The 24,788-nt window shown below is 40.4% G+C and overlaps 2 protein-coding genes across 4 annotated transcripts; one reads left to right on the forward strand and one right to left on the reverse strand.

Annotated features, from left to right (window-relative positions):
* Window positions 1-585: 585 nt before the first annotated feature.
* On the reverse strand, window positions 586-8,897 carry LOC110980439 (protein DDI1 homolog 2-like). Of its 2 annotated transcripts, XM_087130164.1 has the most exons (9): window positions 8,509-8,897; window positions 8,241-8,300; window positions 5,494-5,730; window positions 5,135-5,261; window positions 4,611-4,738; window positions 3,775-3,903; window positions 3,281-3,384; window positions 2,610-2,799; window positions 586-2,304 (listed from the first exon to the last, which is right to left on the reverse strand). In XM_087130164.1, exons 1-9 carry the CDS (start codon window positions 8,750-8,752, stop codon window positions 2,111-2,113), a joined length of 1,413 nt encoding a protein of 470 aa, XP_086986290.1. In that variant the 5' UTR covers window positions 8,753-8,897; the 3' UTR covers window positions 586-2,110. The 2 variants fall into 2 exon arrangements, with proteins under 2 accessions (XP_086986290.1, XP_022092810.1); XM_022237118.2 differs by lacking the exon at window positions 8,241-8,300.
* Window positions 8,898-10,950: 2,053 nt separating this feature from the next.
* opn4 (opsin 4) lies at window positions 10,951-24,099 on the forward strand. Of its 2 annotated transcripts, none has more exons than XM_022237117.2 (5): window positions 10,951-11,205; window positions 17,643-17,918; window positions 19,078-19,211; window positions 19,785-19,863; window positions 20,663-24,099. In XM_022237117.2, exons 2-5 carry the CDS (start codon window positions 17,740-17,742, stop codon window positions 21,750-21,752), a joined length of 1,482 nt encoding a protein of 493 aa, XP_022092809.1. In that variant the 5' UTR covers window positions 10,951-11,205; window positions 17,643-17,739; the 3' UTR covers window positions 21,753-24,099. The 2 variants fall into 2 exon arrangements, with proteins under 2 accessions (XP_022092809.1, XP_022092808.2); XM_022237116.2 differs by having other exon boundaries at window positions 10,952-11,205; window positions 20,684-24,099.
* Window positions 24,100-24,788: the final 689 nt, after the last annotated feature.

Raw genomic sequence — 24,788 nt, forward strand, 5'->3', positions numbered from 1 at the left:
TTCGGCTCTTAAATAACCTCTTTCTGAATACGGAAAGTACGATAAACAACCGTAATGCGATTAGTATGGTTCAAGTCGAGGAGAGAATTTAATTACCCGTCCACAGAAGCCATTATTAGGAGTAATCATTTCATCTAAATGACGCCGTCGAAGTTTTCTGCTTTCAAAGAACTTTGAGGCATTCTAAATATAATCTTTTGAAATTCTGAACAACATTTCAGCAACTTGCCAATATTACTGTTTAAAAAGGAGAAAAGTTAACGCTATAAATAATTCTACCGTTCCTCACAGAAACAATCATGTTCTGAGCAAAGACGTGTTTTGCTTACATGCAACCAGAAGAACGTTTTCTTTCTCTGAAACCCTTTTGAAACACATTAACCCCTCCCCCGGCAATGTATCTCTGGAAGACTTAGAACAGGCCTGGGTTTAGCTACGTACATGCAAGTATGAACTCCCCAGGATTTCTTCCTGTAGAAAAGTGGCTCTGCATTACACAACAGTTTATGTTGTCCTTTACAGGTATAGGTTCGCCACCGTAAAGACATCAATGAAGTGAAGCAAACAGTTTGATACAAAATGGTGTTAGGAATGTCACAATATTTATGAAGCAAATTACATTCTCCATCTCGTAAACTCTTCGATAGATGCATACAGAATAAGGCACAAAAACATATATTAAAAATCACCCGACACATAGTACGAAAAGACTTACTCTATAAATGTCATGTTGTTTACAAACATCTGACATTAAACTGCTTCGGGGGAAAATTTGAGGGATCCTTGAATAACTGCTGAAATCTGGTCTGTCTGCACGATTCTAAATGTAAAACCTCCACACTGTAGTCACTTCTGGTCCAGAAAAACTCTGCACGCAAAAGCTCCCATCAATAAAAATGTTTGAAAATCATACCACGAGAAAAAAAAGGGAGTTTGTAATTAGCAAATGGAGAAATGACAGGAAAAACGTGCACAAGAGCCCAGTCAACGCATCCGACCACTTTCACAATTTTCACTCTATAACACTTTTGACAAGTATTCAGGTACAAAAAGACAGAGAAAGGAAGGTTTGTTTCCACATGAAAACTTGACAATATTTTCATTATTCCATTGCATCACTAGTCCAGGTTGGGATGGGCTCAACATCACAGTGAAGTAGTGCTAAGTACAGAAATAATCACATCAAGAATTACATGAAGCCAACTGCAAAACACTGAATGTACGTAGAAAAACTTGCGGCTAGCCACTCTACAGCAGTGTTTGGGTTCACAGGTGAGACATAATGGAACCAGATTAAATAAATATTGCAAGAAGATGAATACACAAAGCCCTGGCGGTGTACATGTATTTATCAAATGTTTGGAATGGTTTGGGGATCCTTGATGAGCACACTGAGAAGCGCTTACAATATAAATGTACAGGGATGCTAGAGTGATGTACTCTGTACACTAACCAAGAACTGTATAATTACAAAGCTCAAGGTTTAACATCTGGGCCTACTTTCATAAAGCTGATGAGAAGGAAATATTGAAATTACAATTGAAATAATATTGTGCTAAGCCAAACAGAGCTGAGACCTAAGTACTAGATGTAATGAAATACTATTTGGGATGGGAAGTTGTTTTTGCTTAGCAAAAATATGTCTACGCTTAGCCAACGTATCTCTGGTACAGAAACTCAATGAAATGGAACCATTCTGCAAACTAGCACAGTACAGTATTTAAAATGTATGTTATATGTGCCATCATTTAAAAGGTTTTCTGAACATGTTAAGAAGGGTTCAATCGTATGTCAGAAAAACTTTAAAATGGTATTATGTCCCATTTAAAATTCAAACAAAATTTGGAACAAATGTTTTATTTTCATTTTTAAATGAAGGAACTAAATACGTCTTCAAATGCAAGCCACATATGCATTTCAAGACAATCACATGCAGTTACGCCAATTAACAAAACAGCAAACATTACAGGAACATAACAATGCACTTTCATGACATACACAATGAAAGTTTCAATTTGTTTTCAGTCGTGTGAATTCAATAGTTTCCAATATTCTCTGTACAAAGGTTTTTCATTACAAACTTAAATGGCCTGGCAGCCAGTGCTGGCAATTATTGACCTGGAAGTTTTAAATTCTTGGCAAACAGAGCAGCCATGGCCATCTGCTTGTTTCCGTTTTGTTTTCTAAGCTCTGTGATAACCTCATCTCGTTGGAAACCCATGGCTGTGAGCTCACCTATAGTTGATTCAGGGAAGGGACATGACTGTAAAGAGTCCTGAGTCTCTGAGGAAGATGTACTTGGTCCTACACAAGAAAAACAGTTCGTTTGTACCTATTAATTTTCATATATTTGAAAGCCACTCCCATTGAACATGCACGCCACACCTCAGACACTGATAATATCTGGCCATTCATTAATTGCATCAAAGCTTAATACTTTCGAAGAAAAGTAGTCATATTGCTTCATGCTGTTATTTCTGTTTTTTAATTATATTTCTGTGCATGAAAGATAGAAGTTCAGAAAGAATGAGCTGAAATAATGAAGTGCATCAAACACACCAAGCATCAAGCTACCAACAATGGGTGGATAACTCAGTGGAATTTTTTACCTGCAATGTCTTGAGCCGATCTGGTCAGGGCTTCTGCGAGTTGTTTGTCTTCAGTTTCAATTGAGGTCTTCTCTAAAGATTCAGACTGATTTAATCGGGCACAAGCCGGTAGCTCAGCCTCACCCAGAAATGGTGTTGCTGTTCCTGTGGTGCCTATTTTCAAAATGTTGTTCTTAAGGTCTATACAGCACTGGCCAAGGAGAAAAGGCATAGAAACAACCTTCTGTGGAGATCATTCAACTTTCAAAACCTGTTACAGAATTTCTTGTGGTAAAGCTGTAAGGAGCATGTGACTCCGCAACACTATACATGTATATGTTTGGCACTCTACAATGAAATTCCTTATCATATAGCTAGTATGACCTTTCAAACCCCTTCCACAAATTGTCAGGGATAAAAAAAAGTCCACTTACAAATTCAGCTGAGTCTAAGTAGAGCACTGTAACGGAAATTGCAGAGAGCTCATAGTGGATTGTGTCAGAGGCACATTACCAATAGAAGCAACCCCAATGTTCATCCCTAAAAGCTCCAGATAAACATCAGTAGTAATGCACACTTCACCGGCTACTGCTTAGAAATTGGTGGACACCAGTGAGTAAAATCACTATGAATTAACAAACTAAAGAAATCTGAGACCTTTGGAATGGTGTGGCTCATGTATCTGTACTTACCTGATGCCGTTTGAGCATATCAAGTCCTAGAAGCATGTCCATAGGCTGATCCTCAAGGATAGCAAATGATGACTGTAAGAAATCTGGTCCAATTTGGATTTGTCCTTCAGAAAGAGTGATGAAAGCATCTTCATTCATCACTGAATTTCTACTCAACATTATGGAACCACTATATAACAAATATATTTATATTTTTGTATGCTTTTACGATATTCAAGATTTGAGAAATAAAATCACATTGTGTGATGTCTAGCATATTGGCACTTTGTTCAGCAATTTTTAAATAAAAAAAACTCCATATTATCAGTCTTCCAGTCACAAGTGCATTCATCTAGTCTGCTTTCTTCAGTTAAACTCCAAGCTCAGCCACTAAGTTAAGTTTCAATTAATTGCACTGACAATAAGTAACATCTCAAAAAGGCTGGAATGATACTTATCAATAAATAAAATACTTCCATATATTTCACTGGAGTTATGTAACACCATCATCTTACCTAAATGTACTCTCCCGATGATTTTTTGTACACCAACCCCTTTTGCAATGCCCGCCCATCGTTTGTCAACCAGACGCATTATGTTACATCTCTCAGCACAGGCTTGGCTCATAATAGTCATCTGGGCACCTGAAATTGAATTACAATACCCACAGTTATCATTACAATACAGGCCTAGGGGTGTATCATCAAGATATAAAGCATACCAAGCTCCATGGAGAATGCAGTGCCTGGTACATGAACCTGGTTTTATGTACATTGTTGATTCCTCCACAATCTTTATCTAGATTTTGGTGAATTAGGAAGAGAATGCGATTTGCCTAAGAGACACAGCATAGTGCCATGTTCTTGTTCAGCTAATGCAAGTGTAATAGTGTAAACTAATTAATCATTTAAAAGATAGGCTTTTTTTTCACCACACTACACTTACAGTTGCACCAAGACCACCAATAAGGGCAGATTTTCACAGGGCTTCATCAGTACAGAGTACAAGAGAGAACTACATGTACATCGTAGTGGTGAAACCATGAGTCAATCACAACTTTCATCAAAACAAAGTTAAATATCAGGAGTCCATCACAAGTCCAAATGCCATATGAGTAAAAAAGTCCAAATGCCATTCACAAGTTTACAATTCACCAAAAGTCTCACGGGCAAGAGGGAAGGATTCGAAGGAATAACAACAGGTGAATGCCTTTGTCAAAGTTCATTAGTATAGCAATGACCTGAAATGTGACAATTTGTAAGAATGCTGGAGGACTAGAATACAAGACAGGCCAGTTAAACAGGCAGCGCCAGGGGTCAAAAATGAATATTAATGAATAATGGTTACATACCAGAATCTACAAAAGCTTTGACAGGATGACTGTTGACTTTTACATCAATATATAGCATGACTACTTGACCAAAGCTCTCTGGTGCATGCTCCATTGCTGTTTCCATGTTAGCCTCAACATTCTTCAATCTGAAATGGACATACAGGTAAGTTAAGATGGGCAATTACTCTTTGATGTCCTTATTTTCCATACATGCAACTGCCAACATCAAGATCGATACCATTCATCCAGACACATGTAAGGTCCATTCAGAAATGTCCCAAGCCTAATCTGCCAAAGTCAAATAACTGGACTTTGATTCCTCAGTAATATCACTTCATGATTTAATTTTTGGTTCTCTTTATTTACCATTTTGCACACTGACCAATTAATCGAGAGACTTACCTACTATCATGGACCAACTGAATCAAATGTACATCAGTCAACCAGTTAAGTGATCAAATGACTAACTGATTAATCTGTCAGTCCGCTAAACAAGCAACTGACGGATCAACCTACCTGCCAATAAATCATTCAAGACATACCTAATAGTTTCTGCAATTTGCTGTTGAGCATCGGGATCAAAGGGGTCTGCATTCATCATTCGTATTTGCATTAATTCTCTCTCTGCTCGTTCTTTCCTTTGTTTCTCCAAGACTTCTGAAAACAATTCTATAGAAAAAGCAGACAAGAAAAAGAGCTTAAGACCAAAGTGCAACCGAAGTGACATGTTGTTATTTTGGCTCTCCTTTTGAACAAATACATGTATCACCAAAGACTTTTTGGCATCGTTAGTGCAAAAAAATTTTGTAATTTACCATACCACACTCTAACGCTAGAATGTAATTTCTTTTAAAACTGTTTTAAAATGGGGTGCTTGAAGAGCAAGTATAAGACTTCTTACCAAGATTTCCACTCAAGAGTGCATCTGCTAAAGGGCGATTGCGCTCCTTAAGCAGTGACAACTGGTGTGGATTTGACAAGAGCATTTCTCTTATTTTAGCTGGATCAGTCTCATTACTAGCTGCTGCTTGCTGTTGGGCTTGCTGTAAGGATGGCAATTGTGACTGCTGTCTTGGCTGTTGAGATGAGCCAGGAACTTGGATCTGACTGAAGTCAAGATTCAGCAATCCAGGATTACCTACAAATGAAAGATATTCCCTTAAAAAATGTTACAATATATTAATCAAAGCTTATTAACAAACTGCAGCATATTTAGATATATATTATCACCTATTCAATGATTGGGAATGAATCAGTGAAGTAAATGAATGGCCATGTTCAGACGACATCACAGACATCCAAAATTTCACAAACAGATACAGTTGGGGAACTGCTGAAAAAGTAAACAAATGACCAGATAGGGTAAGTAAAGCTATCGAAGCGAAAGAGGCTCATAGAAAGCTTTTTCACAAAGTCCCCATTTTTTTGAGGGGGTTGGGTTGGGTGTAGGGCTAAGGATATGGAAGGAGTCCCGTAGTATGGGGCTAAGTAGGACCTACTTCAGGGAACTAAAAGGCACATCCGTGTGTCTTTTGTCCCTTTTATTTTACATGAGGTCATAATGGTATCTTTTTTTTTAATCCAACCTCTGAAGTAAATTACTGAATCTAACATTTTTGGAGGCATGGGGTGAAAACCTGTTTTACCTGTAACAGCCACATAGTACAGCACTTGTTGCACATCCTACCAGTATTAGTCCAGTCACAAAGCTAAGAAGGTCATGCGATAAAAACAAGATTCTACCCCTCACCACAAAAAGGTCGAACTGACACGCTGAGCAAGCTCAGCCACTGGCCAGCCCCATGTGCACTGTGATGTACACAAAGTGTACGGTCACATGACGGTATGGTGTGATCATCCTTGGGTAGAGATCAAGAGATTGGTGAGTAAAAACTCAGATTTTCAAAACACGGTAGATCTTTTGGTCTAAAAATCACGGTTACTAAATTTTCAAGAGCTATATACATGTACAGTGTATGTAAGTTATGTAAGTACAACTGAACATGTATGTCACAACTGCACTCACGCTGGAAACTTTGCTTGAGAAAGTTGAAGTTGCACCACCAGTAATTTACCCCAGAGGCAGGATTCCTAGGTTACAACCCTGTGTAAATGGAGTGAACGGGCCAAAAAGGTGTCGTTTGGTACATGGTTTCCAGACATCATGGACAAACCAGAAACTAAGTGTAGGAATATACATATAGGGTAAGTGCGGGAATTTTTAACTAGAAGAATTCAATCAACTGCATTCAAAAACTACACAGCTGGTTGAATTTCTGACTTTTCATACGGTCCAATACCCCCAGTCCCAGTCGTCCCCAGTCACCCTACTGTCATGGACGTACCAGTATAAACCTTATCGCAAATACTGCATGAGTGATTTTGCACAATGGTTGAAAGGCATTGTGGGAAGGCTCCTTTTTCCTAGTTTTTGTGATAACCTGTGATTCAGGACCATGTTGTATGATGGTAACGGGTCAACTCGTAACCAAGTTAACTTGTACCCGAGTCAACTCGTCCCCCAAAATTTACACCCACGTGAAGTCGTACCCGAGTCAAGTCGTACCAACATCAAGTCGTACCCTGGTTAACACGTACCCAAACCAAGTAGTACCCAAGTTAACCCGTACCCATGTTAAGTTGTACCCTAAGCATTTTCCCGGCCGCGAATGACGAACGAGGAATGACGGCGCATTCCCATAATTTATTCCCTGCTCTGTTGACTTGTATTGTTGGGAATGTTAAATTAACATAATGACTATGAAAAAATATCATTTGTCAAATTGTTACTGCCGTCGCCATGTTTTTGCTCTTTCTTTCTTTTTAGAGATGATCCTGTGAAGTCTTGATGCCAATGGTCACCCTGTAAATCAGAGCAGGCGATGCGGCAGACGTTGAGCGCTGTGGGATAATGTTGTTGGAAAACAAACTTGAATATAAGTGTGCAGTATAAGCATGAAGAAAATGGAAACAAACACGACTGAAATTGCAGCTTTTGGCATGCAATAATTTCAGTGACTTCTTTTCTTTGTGAATTGGTACAATAACAGCCCAAGCGCCTCCAGCCGTACAGTTCTATTACAAACTTTGTAGTACAGTTTGCGATAGTACTGTACCACCTGGGTGGACAGGGACGTATAGATGCCGTCCAATTGGTCGGTGTTCATGCGAAGCGTGCGGACCAACAACAACGTCAAGGGCTGGCACAGGAGGATCAACGGAAGGGCCGGTCGCCACTGTGTCCAGTTCTACACCGTGGTGCAACTCCTTCACACCGAAGCATCACTGGTACACTTGCAATGAGGCTGGTAAAGGAGTCCAAGCTTCGCCGGTATCAGCAAAAGCGATTCAAGACAATGCAGGTGAAGCTTTTCAAGATCTGGCAGCGGTACCAGGTTGGGGAGCTGACAAAATCTAAGCTTCTTTCTACCTGCAAGCACCTGAATGGTCACGCACTGTAGGCCGACCAAACCAAACGGCCCTTTTCAGGGCAACCACATTTTCCAAAAAGAGATATGCCTTGCCTGCAAAGAATAAAAATAAATTATTTTTATTTTTTTTAAAGTTTAATAAAGTATTTAAAAATTATATAAAATATATTTTTAAAATTTTTTTATAATAAAAGAAATCACTAAGTCATTACCTTACCACTGGTTTCACTGGCATTTGCAGGGTATGTTCGCGCTGCCTTATATTCTGAAACTAATTCTGAGAAAAACAAATATTTGAAATACAATCACTTGTACTGACTAATGAAAGGGGTACGAGTTAACTTGGGTACGAGTTAACTTGGGTACGACTTGACCCGGGTACGAGTTGACCAGGGTTCGAGATGACTTGGATACGAGATGACCCAAAATCTGTATGATCATGATGATCTGATGACTGGTTTTCCATGGCACTATTTAAAGCAAACCTTGTTGTGGGGAAGGTAGTTGCTGGGTTTGTTGCAGCAATATCATATCGCCATCTTTGACTCCGTAAGCTCCAAGTGTCTTGTTTGGGTCTTTCAATAACACTCCATTGTGAATTACCGCACACTGCTGACTCAACACCCCACAATCAAACTCGCACAGAGCTTTGAAGTTCAGCAGTTCCAACTCGGGGCTCACTTCCATGGTGAACACATCTCCAGCGATATTTGTGACGCAGATTTTCATGGTTGATCAGTACTGCAACAACTTTTTGAGAGTTGTTTCACAGAATAAAATCCTTTAAATATCGAAATTTTGTCGCTACACAGTCATCAAGATGACGAGCAGGTTTTCAATATGTACCATTTGATTGTTCGCTCATTATTACACAGATAGACAATTCCTCCAGTAAACAATAGAAGGGCGCCCTCCACAGTCCCTACCACTGCGCACCACCGCGTCCGTCTGTGAATGTCCCTAGTATCTTCGAATAACTGGGTACCCCGAAACCCAAGCTCACCCCCAAACACAAAATAGAAGATACTTAACTATAAACTGATTCCACTTCTACATTGGTACTTGGCAAAGTCCTCACACTGAGATATCACGTCAAGGGTGGATTTCATCTTGAAAGGGTCACCGCGATGTAATTTTCTTCTGTTTTGTCTCACCCCCTTTTAAAAGCGACATGGAACAGTTACGTGAGTTTGCAGGTGTTATCTTGCGGTGATTTGTATTAGAAACCTTTGTATATTTGGAGGGGGAAGCGTTAGAGTGTACAATGGTGGCTCTCGGGCTTAAAAATATCCTGAAAGAATCTTTAAAATACCGTCCTATTTGTCCAGAGCTGCACCCCGGTCTGGCGGTACATCACTGTCATCCACACAACTCTATGTGTATTGTTTTCATGCAGTCTTAAAAATAATGACCCTGACTTTGCCGCACCATTCAAGATTGTGAACCCTTTTCCATTAGCGTGTCATTTCGTTATCCGTGAGCAAGATGCACTATAGATCCAACAGATATTTCTGCATCACAGCAACGATTCACATCTCGTTATCTTTTTTTTAGATCAAAGTAATAGTTCATCACGGAAAGTTCACCCCGCGGCTAAGTTTCTTTGTCATTAAGTAATAATTACTCCCTGGACTGAATTATCAGTCTGCAAGCAAGTAATCAATTCCAAAGAGTACTTAACAAAAAAACACAGCATTTGAACAAATCTACGTACATGTATACTGAGTACAAAGGCAGGTATCAATATCACTGGATAGTGAAGAACAGGATTACAGTATTTTGGACCATCTCACAGCCGGGGGCGGACCCCCCCCCACACACACACATACACAACCCAGTCAATTGTCCCGTACTAGATTTTATTGAAACTTGGCATACATGTACATTCAGTCCTCATCATTAGAAACGTGAAGTTTCATGGTTTTTTTGCTACGGTCATTTGTCGTTCAAGGCCACACGTTTGCCAACCCGTGTGTATCAAGTTGAACATAGCAGCGGAAAAGTACACGTATAATCATACATTTTTTTGCTGAGCTGTGTCGGAAGCATTTGCGCTCCCCAAGAACGATATTTTCGATTTTCACCAAACTGGTTACAATGATCGCTTTAGTGAAAAACTTCTAGAGATTCGGCTCGCAAAAACAAATATCTCTGCGGCCCCCAGATCTTTTACGGTTGAATTAAAAAGGAGTGTTTCCAAGTGCTTGTCGACAAACGAGGGCGCTTTTCGAGGGTTTTCTTGAACAAGATATCAAAGGGACAACAAATGCAGTGCAGTAAGAAAAAGATTCTGATGGGCATATAAAATAAACATGTACATCATCTTTTTCAGACACACACACAATTGAAATTCTGACTTGAGGAAATGAGAAGACTCAACATAAAGGTCCGTTGACCATCCAAGTGAGAAAAGTCGGAAAGCATTCGCGTCGTGTAGGAAGAGTTGCATAGTCACTTGCATTGTTCGCGGTTTTTAGTAAGAATTTATTAATTTCCGAGAGAATACCAACAGCCTGCTAAAATGTAACCAAATTTGTAGAGCGGTAAATCCGAAATAATTCGTTCTCATTCGATTTCTTGTCCATCCCCCTTTAAAAGTAACCAGTAATAGCTTTGCACTAAGAGTATTTGTCTCCACTCGAAACTTTATCAGTTATACTAAAGATACATTTTTGGTCTCTCCCTATAACCAAAAGCTCCACTGTTTCAAAGGAATGGATGTCATCAAAACTCATTATTTAGTACAGAACGGTGTATTTTGTAAGTAACTGATTGTTCACAGGTGTTGTTGGAGGTAATGCTTACAATTATGGAGTTTATCTCCAGCTTTTCTCCACCACCAACTGAGTGTCAGTATTGCCAGCTGTGGCCACTGCTCAGCTCCTTAAAAGCGTTGCCAAGATAAGATTGCAGTCGCGGGGTAGAGTATATATAACAGCTCTCGGCACTGTCTCTCTTTAACTTTGAGAGAACGTGACAGGCTGAGGAGCTGAGGTGCTGGGGGTGACGACCAAGAGGGGTAATAAAAAAAGATGCTTCAGACGTAATGGCTGGTGAGGTCCTAGACTGATAATGATGATGATGGTGATGAAGATGATGACGATGCTACACCTTCTCAAGAAAACCAAGGAGCCCTTAGCGTGTCACTGGATAGCAAGAGACGTCTACGCTGACAATCAGTGGTAAGTTAGAATCATAAGTGAGTTTATCAGGCGTGTTAGCTTACTGTAAGGTAATGCCCAATTTCCTAGTTCCATCCATCCGCCCAAATTCGTCGTTGAAACATAGTGAGCTCTCTTCCCAAGAGAAATGAAAAGTAAACATCATTTTGTTTTTCAGAAAGATTTTGCAAGTATCGGCAAGAAACACAACTCACACAGAACGTCCTTTTGAGATTTTATCGACTTGTTAGTTCCTTAATGTTAGTTCCTGAAGTGTTGCAAATTTGAACTTTCCCGTGAACTATAACAGTCGCATTGATGCTTTGCATTCCCGCAGCGGGCTGAAAATGCAATTGTCCTTCACATTCACAGCAAGTCGACGTAAATAACATCAAACTTATTTCTCATCCCTCTGTGATTGTTTAGCGAATTCAATTTGATATTTTTTTCCAAATAAAAGGTAGGCGATAAGCAATTAGATAGATCTGCCTCTCTTATATAATTTAAAGTTCCTGGAACAATTAATTTAAAGAATTACATGACGCTGATTGACGCTAGTTGTGTTACTCAGCCCCAATGCCTTTTTTCACTGAGGGGGCTTAATCATAACTAATGAATGGATAATTCTCATCATTCTGTTTCACAAAAACGAGACTAGAACATTTTCATACAGAATCATAACAGGGTTGAATATTTGTAGGTCATTTAGAGAGCAATGTACAAAGCAAAGCTTTCGTTTTAAGTCTAATTTAAAGGGGAGGGTTGGGTATACATGTACAGCTCTCAAGCGGAGGCCCCTCCAGCCAGTCCCTTAGTTACGCCAATGCATTTATGTGACGTCACTAAGGCAACTGCACCCTCCTTGCGTATGACGTTAATTTCACACAAGGACCCCGCTTCAGTTTTATTAAGGTGAGGCAAGTCTTATTACCCCAGCACGATCCTTTCCGTCACCATCTTTAATTCTACTCTGACACAAGTCCGACTCATAAGCGACGGAGGACGTCACTTCACACGTCCAGCTTGGCTGGCGCGACAGTGATTTCCGTGTTCAGGCTGTGTGGTTATTGATGACTTGACATAAATTCGAAGGAAACAACCAAGCCCAAGGGAGACCCGTAGAACGGTATGGTATGGCAAGAATGACTAAAGGTACACCACTCGTTTTTTCTTTCCCCATGGTCGTACGGTTGCAATGAGCAGTTACGCCGACCAAAATGAATCACTTTATGAACCCAAACCCATGACATATTTTCTCCGGTAGCTTCTCCGGCAAAAAAGCACATTCCTACATTCATTCATCCATCTGGCGCGTAGCCTATATAGTGCATGCACATGGGGGAGATTTCAATCGCCTCACTCTTGCACTTGAGGATGGCCTAACTAAAAAGACCTTAAATCACTTCTTTAAATCAATGCCACAATGTCAGGTTGAACCCCAAAAGAATTATAAAGCATTCCATTTCGCCATTTTTATCAGTTTCTTCACTTCATCCATGTGTTACACATCATCTGCAAAGATTTTGCCACATTTGACGAAAATTTGCCATGGTCTAAAAACCAAAACTACACACCACATCAACTCATCGAGGTTAGACAAGGTGATCTGGCACAAAAATGCAAGGGGGTAGATGCCACCAGGTTACTGCGCAAAGGTTACTGAGAAAAAAATAATTATTGAGCATATAAAAGGTGGCGCTAACTTAAGTTCAAAGTTCAGGTTCTCTCTTACCTCAAAGTGAACGGAATTAGCGTGGGCAATTTGGGGCAAGACTTCTCATTTGCACAAGGAATGCCTATTAATCGAGGCTCGAACCAGGAATCTCCAAGAAACTGCAAAGGGACGACCAACCTAAATTATATGGACGTGTCTATTTGTCAGGTGGAGCGCACTATGAAATGTACACGTGTAATTGTAAATTACTAATTTAAATTCTTGAGTCATGATTTAGGTCATTTTTAGAACATTTTTGCTCTTTGCAGCTTATCAAATTTCACACACAGGACAGAGACTGACGCTTTTAAGTTTTTAAGCAAAATGTGATTCAACAACTCCAATTAAGGGGCAATTAAAAATTTGTGCTGATTTGCAATTTTGTTTTTTCGTTGAAATTAATTTGACTTATCCTACCCAATTTTTGATTTGAAAAATGATTTTGTTCATTTAGTGTTGTACAGCATGTATGGTCATTGGATTGCCGCGCTGCGACCACACGTACAAATTCCTGCTACGACGCTCCCCAAGTTAATTTTCTTCTCGATAAAAAAAGTTTTTTCGCATCCGAGGCTGTTCTCCCATATACTGTAAACATTTTGGTCGTAATATTCTCGTTTACAGCACTTTCAAGTCCAACTATCACGTCCCAGTTAGAAATATCAAAATATTGAGTGAGAGACCCGCATCATCTGACATGTGTTGCCTTTATGGACAGGCCATCGCTCCGTGCAAGAGCCTAGCAACGGTCAAACAGAAAATCGGGCTACAATGAACCGCTTAAAGTATGTGCACTGAGACCCCCACATACGGTACATATTTTATATGAAATTGAAAAATACCTGTGCATGAGGAGCAATATAATTTTGTAAACTTACTTGCGAAGATACTGTTGATTTTTTGTATTGTTTCATGTTTCGGATCTTTGAAGTTCGGAATGTATATATCATGTTGTCGAGAGGGTCACAGGCTATCGCCCATTCCATGTCGTTCTTGCTAGGAATCAGTTTACTGTGCATGCGTCCCGTGTGCTTCCACATAACTTGCGCGTTGGCAAGCTTGGGATTCGAGTTTGCATGAAAGCCTGCAGTTTGTAAAGTACCACTTATGACGGCCGCTTTATATTTGATTTCACCGTGATTCCATGCACCTTCACATTTATGGAAAATTCATTTTAGACAAAACGTACGTGTTTTCGCCGTCAGATAACTACGGAAGTCAGATAGTGCCAAGGGATAGCATGCGCACTTTTTTAACCGCGCGTGTGTAAATATATTTTTTGACACCATCATCTGGCGGCCGCCACTAATTATTTGGCAGCCGCCACTTAATTATCTGCCGGCCACCAGATAATAAGTGGCGGTGTTAACGATAAAACTGCCCCTCCCCGATAAATGTGTCCCCCCGGACACTTTTACTGGATAGCACCCCGGTAAAAGTGTCTTCCAGATAATTTTTGTCCCCCTTCATGTCCAACGGTAAAGTTGTCCCCTTGATTTGTCCCCCGTGCAACGTCACAAGTCAATCACCCAGGCCCTAATTTCAGCTGGTTTGCGCAACGTATAGACAGACACCATACTTTTTATGGAATGCTCATTACGTCAAAACACGGCAGTGGGATGAAGATGGCTATCCTGAGCGCGATATGCATGGTAACCGAGCCATGCGCGCATAGGTTGTAATTGCCTGAATTTACTATGCCTGAGGGCTAGCAGTTGTGGCTTGAAGCCACGGACGTATATAAAAAAAAACCTGGACTTGCAACGCCTTTGTATGAAGAAGAAGCCAACCAGCGGCCATTTTACCGAGCCGAATACAAATGCGTGGGTTGGCTCCCTTCTATTGACATCAGGAAGAACAAAGGCGGGCATTGCCAGGAAAGCTTTGTATTCGGCTCGGTAAGATGGCTGGGAGTGGATTCAATGACTCTATAAGCTGATTAAGGGCATTGCGAGTCCAGATTTTATTATACACGTCTGTGCTTGAAGCGCACATGGACGTTTTTGACCAGAACTACTTTCGACATTGTTTGCAGGCTGCGGCGTGGCGAGGCATGACGCCATGTGCAGATATTCGTATGGTCGCGCCGCGCCGAGAGCCTGAGAATTTCTACGCGTACGAGAGGTCTGCAGAATATTGGTCCCTTGTCTGATTTCTTGAAGAAACATAACTCGGTTGATTTTAAATCCCATAACCCCTCCCCCCTATGGAATTCCATATCTGCCGCCGCCCGTCGTGCGTCGTCCGTCGTGCATCGCCCATCAAATGGGTTGCATAGGACCTGCAAAAGCCGGGGTTTAACAAATGACAATGTGATGATTCCATTCACTTCTAAGGACCTTTCCTAATAAGGCAAGTAAGTACAAATTCCACCTGCAATACTAGTCCCGTAATTAATGCCAATAATGTTAGCCTATCGCTGCCCCTTGACAATAAAATGTCGCCTTTCTGAGAATTCAACCAAGTGTTTTTTGGGAAAAAAATTTTTAAGCAAAAATGTTCAGGCCAACTTATCCACAGTCTAATTCGTTTTGTTTTGATCAAATTCTAGAAAGAAATCTGCCAACCGATACAGATATTCAATTTTGTCCTCTCAATTTCACCTTGAAATACAGAAATACTAGACGGTGCTGTGGATAAAAACTGTTTATAAAATGTATTGTTAGGGGGCAATTACCACTTGGTTTAAGTTTCAGAAAATGTGACGTGTTGGTTTTTGTGGGTGTGTATGCCATGGTGGATAGACCAAGGAGAACAGATTGTCCAGCATATCAGCATTATTTATGGGGCTAACAAGTAACGTTACTGTTTAAAAGACCCGGGCAGATTGGTATTTCGCCCAGGCGAAATACCAATCTGTCCGGGCGAAATAGCATGTCCATTTTTTCAGTCATGTCCTATATACGCTTCCGTACTTGGCACTATCTGACTTCCGTAGATAATGCTTTGTGTGATGTACGGTGAATATGAACCTGTGAATTGACAACGCGGTTACACTGGAGTCAGGATGGAGTTTCATGGTGCATGATACACAGGGCGTTCTATCCGTAAATCGGAACAAAGTTGAAAAAGATAACACTGACGGAACGCTGGCCCGAAATTACCCGAATGCGAGTCAACAGATCAATTTATTTTCCTTTTCTTTCAACGAGAAGTGAATTTCGATTTTTAATAATTTACCTTGACCCACCCACCCAATATTTCGAAAAAAAAATCGAAATTAAAAACATCGAACATTTTGAATTGCCTCTTAAAATGTAATAAATTTTGACCGATATTACAGGCTTTAGTATAGTACGCCTGAGGACGACAGTTTCCCACGCCCGGGAGTCGCGTGCTTGAATTTAGCATCAGTGAACCACCTTTGCGTTATTATTCCTAGTAAAACTAAATCACTGGAAGAGGATAAAAAATCTCGTTCGCACATTACCGGTAAGTTTGGCACCTGGACTGAATGTCCAGGGGCAGGTCACTTGTATTGCGGGTTACTTCTGTCGTTTCAACAGTATTAACTCCGGGATGCGAAGCGTACAAAGGCGTATCCCGAATTCTCCGCAACCACTCTGTTGTCAATATTGTCAATCGGCCATACAATATCTCTATTCTTCATTAAAACCCTGCGGAGAGGGCATGAGGGTCCATTTTGGATGCCGATTTTACTACGTACTTGATTTAAAATATTTTACGGGCAACTGCAATGATCTCCCATCATATAATATCTAATGTTCATGCTGAACAGCCTGGTTTAGTCACTGTAAACGAAGGGGCTTCCCCTTCGGCAGAAAAAAAAAATTCGGGCCGGGGTCTAGAATATGAACAAACATCTAACAGATGGCAGTCATCAAATATTGTTCACACAAGTGCTGCCTGGCTTTCCTAAGCCCTGCTTTATCAATGTCAATGACCCATAAACGACCCTATAGAGGCTGTTGGGCCTCTTTAAAGCTTTCTGGCTCTCCAGAAGGCACGTGCCTGGGTGATTCTAGATATGCCTTGGCAGTAGAGCAGGGTATAAGCCTAAGGCTATAAAATATGTGGCTTGTCACTAACAGAACTGCAGTTGGGCACAAGCTTACTACCTTTTCCTGTGGTTTCAGGCTCTGTGGATTTATGGTTTGAGGGCGCAAGAGACATCCATGTACAAATTTAAAAGCATTTAGAACAAAATCTACGTTCAAAAGTTAATAATAACGGGTTTATTATACCGGCGTCCAAAAATGACACCGCGCGCGAGTTAATAAAAAAAGCAACTGTTCCACCGGATTTAATTAACCCTAACTCCCTCAAACGTTCTTTTGTGGTGAGTTTTCAAAAATCCTCCAAATCCTTCACAGGGAATAACCCCTACAACCTAACATTCTTTCAAACTTTCAAAAGGCACCAAGCCAATCGGATGGCTTTTAAAACGCTGTCTTACACACCTTTATTCTAAAGAGACAAGTCTGGAAGACGGGGATCACTGTTCTGAGGTGAGATGTTTATTACCAAAGACGTGCATGCGTCCAGACATGATTCAGTCATTCAATGCCTTTCCAATAATAACAGTAACCCACTAAACGAAAATCCACGTTATGCATAATCCGGCTGATCACGTGCTGTTATAAATATTGTAAATAGCGATCATGTATAAAACATTTTACCTGCGGTATCCCTAGCCATACTCGTTGATGATTACTCTACAGTGTGTTTACATACCACCAATAAAAGCCGCTCCAATAAAACTACCTTGTTATTCTACGCACAGAGAACACACAGACAGCGCAACTGGGCTGACACATCGTACCGAGAAGTCAGTTTTTGTGCGATCATCATCAAGTAAGATCACGGACACAGCGGCCGAGATGGAGAACACCTCCTGGAATTCGGTGTCGGACTTTCCGTTAATGGGAACAACGGCTCCAATGCCCCGGGGTCCGCCTCCTATGCCTCCGTTCTTAGACTATGGCCTGGCATTTTTTCTCTTCGTGGCATTTGTTTTCGGTATTGCTGGCAACGGTGTTACCCTCTGGATTTTTGTCAGGTGAGAAAATTAATCAATATCATTCTCAAATCCTTGGGCTATACATGAATGAAAAACTAAAACGTTGTTGTATTGTAATTATAATTTTGGGCAGTTTTCCAAGGGCTGGCACGTTCCATGGTCTACGTAGTGCGCCACGGTGGGATTTTCAGACCTATCGGTGGAAATTTACGTTTAATTTGAAAAACGTCTCGAAAACTTTTCCATACCGTTTAACCGTTTAAAACTTTTACAGATGCTGCCGCTGCCTACCTCAGTATTTTCATATAGTTCAACAATGCACATAATCCAACCATTGTAAAAATTAATGTAAATTAATGTTGAGGAATTTAAAACAAGTGATATTTATTGTTTTAGAATCCATATTTTTTTCAAAACGTACACAGATGCCAAAATGAAAAGTGTACTGAAAACCTGATTACATTTGACAGGCATCGTTTACAATAAAATGAACTCCAAATTACGTCACTGAATAAAAACGCCAACCTCTAGAAGGGGCAGTTCCATTTAAACGTTTGGGAAAATCTATAACGGATTTGGAACTTGTTTCGTTTACGCGTTCAAACGTCCCACCCTTGGTGAAAATTGATTTTTCAAAAAATATTCACAAAACATTCTTTAGAAAACAGCAAAACTGCACAAGTCATCAAATATAAAACGTACTCAATAAAAATGTGAAACAACAATTGAAAAACTTCAGCATAATTGTGTGTGCTTCATCCTCCTTAGAGGTTTTCCGACAGAATGCAAAAGATTCAGAATTACGGTTAGAATTCTTTCAACAAATGGAGTTACCTTTCAAAAGTTTGTTCAGACTGTGATTTAAAAACATCAAAATTTATTACCGATTCCTCGATTTAACAAAAATTATCGACAGAAAACTCTCCTCTTCGTGAGCAGGATGACCAGGCTATGGAATCCTTGACCTTGGAAGACTTGATCCAAAGACTATGGGGGTTCAGACTTCTGGGAGTTTGTATCAATCCCCTTCACCATCCCCTTTTCCTATACCGTTAATGACCAAACCCCTTGGTCGTAAATGTTAGGGAGAAATCAGAGAAAACCCTATGAAGAAACTTCTATGTGGGATAGTGGCAAAAAAACTTATTTTGTGATTATTCTTGCTAAAACAATGATTCCATTTTGACTTTTTCTGCAGGACCAAGTCACTACGCACGGCACCAAATATGCTTATTGTTAATTTAGCGTTCAGCGACATCTCCATGATCATAACAAACTTTCCACTCATGTTTGCGTCGACAATTTATGGTAAATGGCTGTTCGGCGACTTAGGTGAGAAATTTTGATATACCACACAAAAGAAAAAAAACATGAATCTAAAGATCACTTAATTTTCAAAGTGCAAATGCTTGAAGGAAATTGCGTACGTTTTCCTGGAAGCATTTTCGTGTCCTTTGGGATGGTTCAGTGGTAACAAAAAACATAGAGGCACTCAAAGGTTTGTACGGAATTATAGTGTAAATGGGATTTAGACCTAGACAGTAAATGCAAAACGCCAGAAATCATACCAAAGCTCTGAAACATATTACAAAAGTACTATTAAAAACTACCAGGATATTAGGAAGATACGGTTCACTGATCTTATCGCCATATTCTGAACAACCTTGGCCCTTTAACTTCAAAGCTTCGTACCGGTACATTTTCAGGTCACTCTTGTCAGTGAACGATTAATTTTTAAAACATTTCTTCGATTTCTGAAAATTGAATCATGTAAAAAATCAAATTTTTCATCTACGCAATGTTCAATGCACGGTACACTTTAATGCACGCTTAACATGTCGTGCGTAAGGGTGTATTCAGTTATATACCATGCATTTCCAATACTATTATTTAATTTCATTTCAGTTTGCGAGATCTACGCTTTCTTCGGAGGCCTGTTTGGATTCATGTCAATCGCTACAATGACGGCCATTGCGCTGGACAGGTAAAGAAAACGTTCCATACATTCTCTGCTTCATCATGATACCTGTAACATGCTTGAAACATAATACTAGAGACAAAATGATGTTCGTGTGCTCAAGTAGACTTCTGGGTGGCTCAGTGAATCGGTCAAATACTTATGATTCAGTGTCAAGACAAAAACACCAAATTAAAGACCTTCAGGTAGGGTATTATTGTCGAGTCTTTTCGTGAAATGAGATCCCCAAGTAGAATAAACGTCCATTTGACTCAATAACTGAAAAACATGATGTAATTAGTCTAACTTTTCAACCAAGACTGCCAGTGGGGATAGAGTGCATTACTCATAGAGCATAAACCACACCCAAAGAATGTGTCTAGCCGCTCCGCGGTGGTTTTCATGGGCGACCGTAACCAATCAATTACAACAAAGCCTCAGACTTTGGTCTTCTAAGTTTGTGCATTCACGTTTAATTAAGGACACTTTTTTCTGGTGTTATTTCTTATGCACTAACACTGAACGGAATATCCAATTTCAGAAGCCGAAGGAAGCGACAAAGTCGAAATTTGAGAAATAGTCCTAGACTGCAGCCAAGACTCAGTCACAACACTGCGTTTAGAATTTTGGGTTTGCTCCTTTACAGTTTACGTTCTCCTCGTCCAATAACTCTTCCAGCATTAGTGGACATGGGAAAATAACCTGAGAGTTTTGACAAACTTTATTATTAATCCGTATTAACGCCTCAGCAAAACACAACCCACACACTGCACCACCCCTTCCACAACTAATAACCAGTCTGGTTCTCTATGTATAATACCTACAGGCATGCTATTCTTTTCAACAGACACTATGTGATTTGCCATTCCATGGAGGCTATGCGCACAGTTACCAGACGAAAAGCCGCCTATAAAATCCTGCTTGTCTGGATATACAGCTCTATCTGGTCACTGCTTCCCTTCTTTGGTTTTGGGGCCTACGTTCTAGAAGGCTATGGTGTCAGTTGCACTTTCGAATACCTCGACCTATCGCTCAAGAATAGGCTGTACGTTGGTACGATCTTCACGTTCGGATTCCTGATTCCTCTTGGGGTGATCATAGCCTGCTATGTCCACATCGCATACACTTTACGACAGCATCGTCTGCAGCTTATGAGGGTGCAGAATGACTTGCGAAGTCCTGGCAACGATAAGGCGCAGGCTGCCGCTATACGCAAGGTCAAGGCGGAAAACGTGGAGTGGCAGATCGCCAAAGTGGGTATCATGTTAACCATTCTATTCTGCGCTTCCTGGATGCCCTACGCATCTGTAGCGTTTATTGGGGAGTTCATTGATGCCTCAAAGGTCACCCCGATGGTCCAAGTCATTCCGGTCGTGTTAGCCAAGAGTTCCGCCAGTTGGAACCCCCTTGTCTACGCCATCTCCCACCAGCGGTTCAAAGAAGCCCTTCGCGATCACTTCTTCGTCTACTGTTGCGGGGAATCACAGAGCCGCCGACAACGCCACTCTACCACACGGTCCATGTCCAGCGAGAATCGTAACACCGACTCGAGAGCTACTAGTGTTCGGTCTGTCATCTCGGAGGCAGACAAGCGAGACAGGACCGGTACGGTTATGTCTACCGTCTCGACCAAGACTGATGAGATCGAAATGGAAAGCGGGGTACAAAAGCCGACTAGGAGTTCCCTGAAAGGGGGACGCGAAAGAGCCAACAAAAACAGCAACAACAACGGCAACCAGTCAGCTAGCGAGCAGAGGCGACGGTCATTCCCCGATACCTCCTCAACAACTGTAGACTCCGGCAACGTCAACTTGGTGATGAAATCGAGAGATGGGGTTAAAATACAAGAACATTATGCAGCATATGATAATCCAGCAGCATCGGTTAGCGATCGAGAAGAACTCACTAAACTTTAAACAGAAAGCAGGTCAAGAACATAATTGGTCAAAAGTCTATTCCGGTACGCTCACACGGAAAGTTGGTGTTGGACAAGACAATAGTTGATATCTGCCAGCAAACGGTCAATGTCTGTCATGGAATTACATGTATGCCACACGATATTGTCTAAATATTTTGTCAAATGTTACTTAATGTTCATGCAGTGACACGCGTTGTTGATTATTCATATTTTGCCACACGTCCTGGATATACTGACGCGTTACTGAGTAAAGTCGTTTCAAAAACTTGTTTTTTAAATTAATTGATTGAGGTGCGGTTGTCGTATTGGGCAACACAATACTTTTTTGAACTATGAACCGGTTTTTAGATTAATTGATTAGAGTACAATAGTCGTATTCGGTAACATAACACTTTTAACCGGTTCAGTTCAATCCACGTGTAATGTTCACAACCGGGCTTAATTTTTACTGAAGGTATAACTGTTATGTTTATGAAATCCTTATTTAAAGGTATGTTTTACTTTAAATTCTTCTAATGAAATGTATGTGTTGACGATAACTTGTATCAATTCCATGAGTTAAGTGTGAAAAGATTAAATACGATATTACAACTTGTATCTTAAAAAACTACGTTAACTGGTATTATTCAACAATTAAAAGAGGCGAATTCATTCAGTTTAAAGTACTGTCCATTTCAACCGAAGACCTGGATTGGGGAAAATCCTCTTTCCCCCCCCCCCCAAAAAAAAAATTAAAGCGTGTTTGTTGTTACCAAAAAATATTACATCTTGCAGGTTGTTGCAAATTACAATTACATCACCGCCTATGTAACATAAAGGACAATGACACAGCAATCCCATGTCGCTTAGATTCAAAACCACAACTCATAGAGTGTAGGTAATTCAATTTTTATGTAAACATTAAAACATTAACTTGTATACTGGATCACATATAAGTTGGTCAAAGCTGAGTATATAGGTATATGAAGTTTATTGATAGAAAATGTCACTGTATAGCAGTAGAAATATTATAACTTTAATTTGACATTGGTAATATTACCTAAGTGTTATTTTACTTTAAAGGAGGCTTTAAACGTGAAAATACTGTTAAAATTGTAATATTATACATGTAGATATTTATTTTCGCACCATGGTATATTTTATCTAAGATATCACACAAACAGAGAAACTATGTATTAGTTACACAAAAGTATAGTGCACGACATTGGCCTAAAAATACATTTTTGATTGTACTTTGTAAATAACGCACTTCATCGCAAATGATAACTATATGGCATATTCATGCGAACCATTCAGTTCTGTACTTTGCTCTGTTCTTACAGTGCTCTCACAGAAACTTCGCGCAAAAACAGAATTCTAAGATCACGATTTATGCAAGCGCTTAAGTTAAATTGATTGGCTATAGCCTAGGCCTAAGCCGTAAAATACAGTATCTTTTTTCAGCTTATCCTTACAGTGAATCCACTGATACACAACAGTAGTCCAAATCATTACAAACTTGTCTCCGGTGAGTACCTGCCTTACAAACTTGTCTCCAGTGAATACCTGCCTTACGACTAATTTACCTGGGGCACTGAGCCAGTTAAACAGCGTATGCCCATTACAAGGCTATTCCAGAACAGCTACACGCGCGCGATAGTCTGTCTTTTCAGCGCAGCCCATAGATGTAGAAACAGAACAACTCTCGTATCTAGAAAATATGGAAGGGCTGCGTAGCACCGTTATCAGAATATCGACGAATATAATATCAAATCAGTGCTCTGAAACGACATTCACATATTTCAGAGCGCTGATTTGATATTATACTCTCGTCGATAAATCTGGTATCTATCCGGTTCGTAAGTGTGACGTCACTTCAGTTTAAACCACGCCCACTGCACACGTGCACTGCACAAAGGGTTACATGCATTGATCGCCGTTTACACGGAGCCATGGAACCGTAAGTTAACGCACGACTTCAGCGATCGTCCAATGGGAGCCTGCAAATCGTGGCGCGTCCGCCTTTGTGACGAAGTCACTTACGAACCGGATCGATGGCGCAGCCATACGCTAGCTCACGCACGCGTCTTGTTCAGGAGAGACCTTGGCTCTTCGAAATACTGGATTGGCTCATTCACAATGCCTTGAAAAGATGTAGCTTAATACACTCAAATGCAACAATAACGAATGTATACGCCGTGAACTAAAGAAATTGATAATACTACCATTGTCACCTGTCAGTCACATGATATCCTTTTCCCCAAACAAGGTCAGCTCAACTCAGTTTTAGAAGGTTCAAGATGACATAGAACGATGGATTAGCCTTAATATTGCACATAGTCCTGAATAAATACTGAAAAAGTTTACTAGTGTTTCCTTTCATCTGTTCCCCTTGTTTCGGAATACACCGGTATCATCAGGTCCGGTTTAGACGGGTTTTATTTGAAATTTTGGCAGCAATGAAATCTAGTCGCTTTTTTCTATGGATATCTGTCGTCTAAAATTTAATGTGCATGTTAATTACCATTATTCTGTGAGTCGTGCGTATTACAAGGTGAATTCCCGGTTTTTGTTTTTTCCATATTGTCCCAACATCAACCTGCACCAGTTTTTTCTTCTTCTTCGTTTTCTAACAATTCAAGAAGCAACTGTGTTATACCCAGCAAGAAATGAGACCGAGGGGTACCCCCCCCAACATGTCCAATCCCTATACACATTCCAGACTATTGTTACTTAACACATCCCCCCCTAGATGTCTGAAAGAAATTCCCCAGATTCCTGCAAGACAATGATCAACACAAAGCAGGGGGTTCTCTCCGTCTCATACCTTGCTGCATATGAACTGTGTACGAGTCGTTTTCAATTTTTTTTTCAACCTAAAGATCTTGTTCGGGGCGACATAACATTCTCCGTGCGAAGCCTAAACCCCTTGCCAGACTTGTTTTCTGCACCTGTGCCTAAAGTCTCTATACAGAATCACTTTACTGTGCACTGGCCAGCCAATATCTTCGAAAAATGTGATGAACCTGGGCCCATTACGACGTAAGTTCTTCTT

This window comes from Acanthaster planci, linkage group LG19, assembly GCF_054643075.1.
Source record: "Acanthaster planci isolate LZ-2023a linkage group LG19, COTS_SCS, whole genome shotgun sequence".
Classification (NCBI taxonomy): Eukaryota; Metazoa; Echinodermata; class Asteroidea; order Valvatida; family Acanthasteridae; genus Acanthaster; species Acanthaster planci.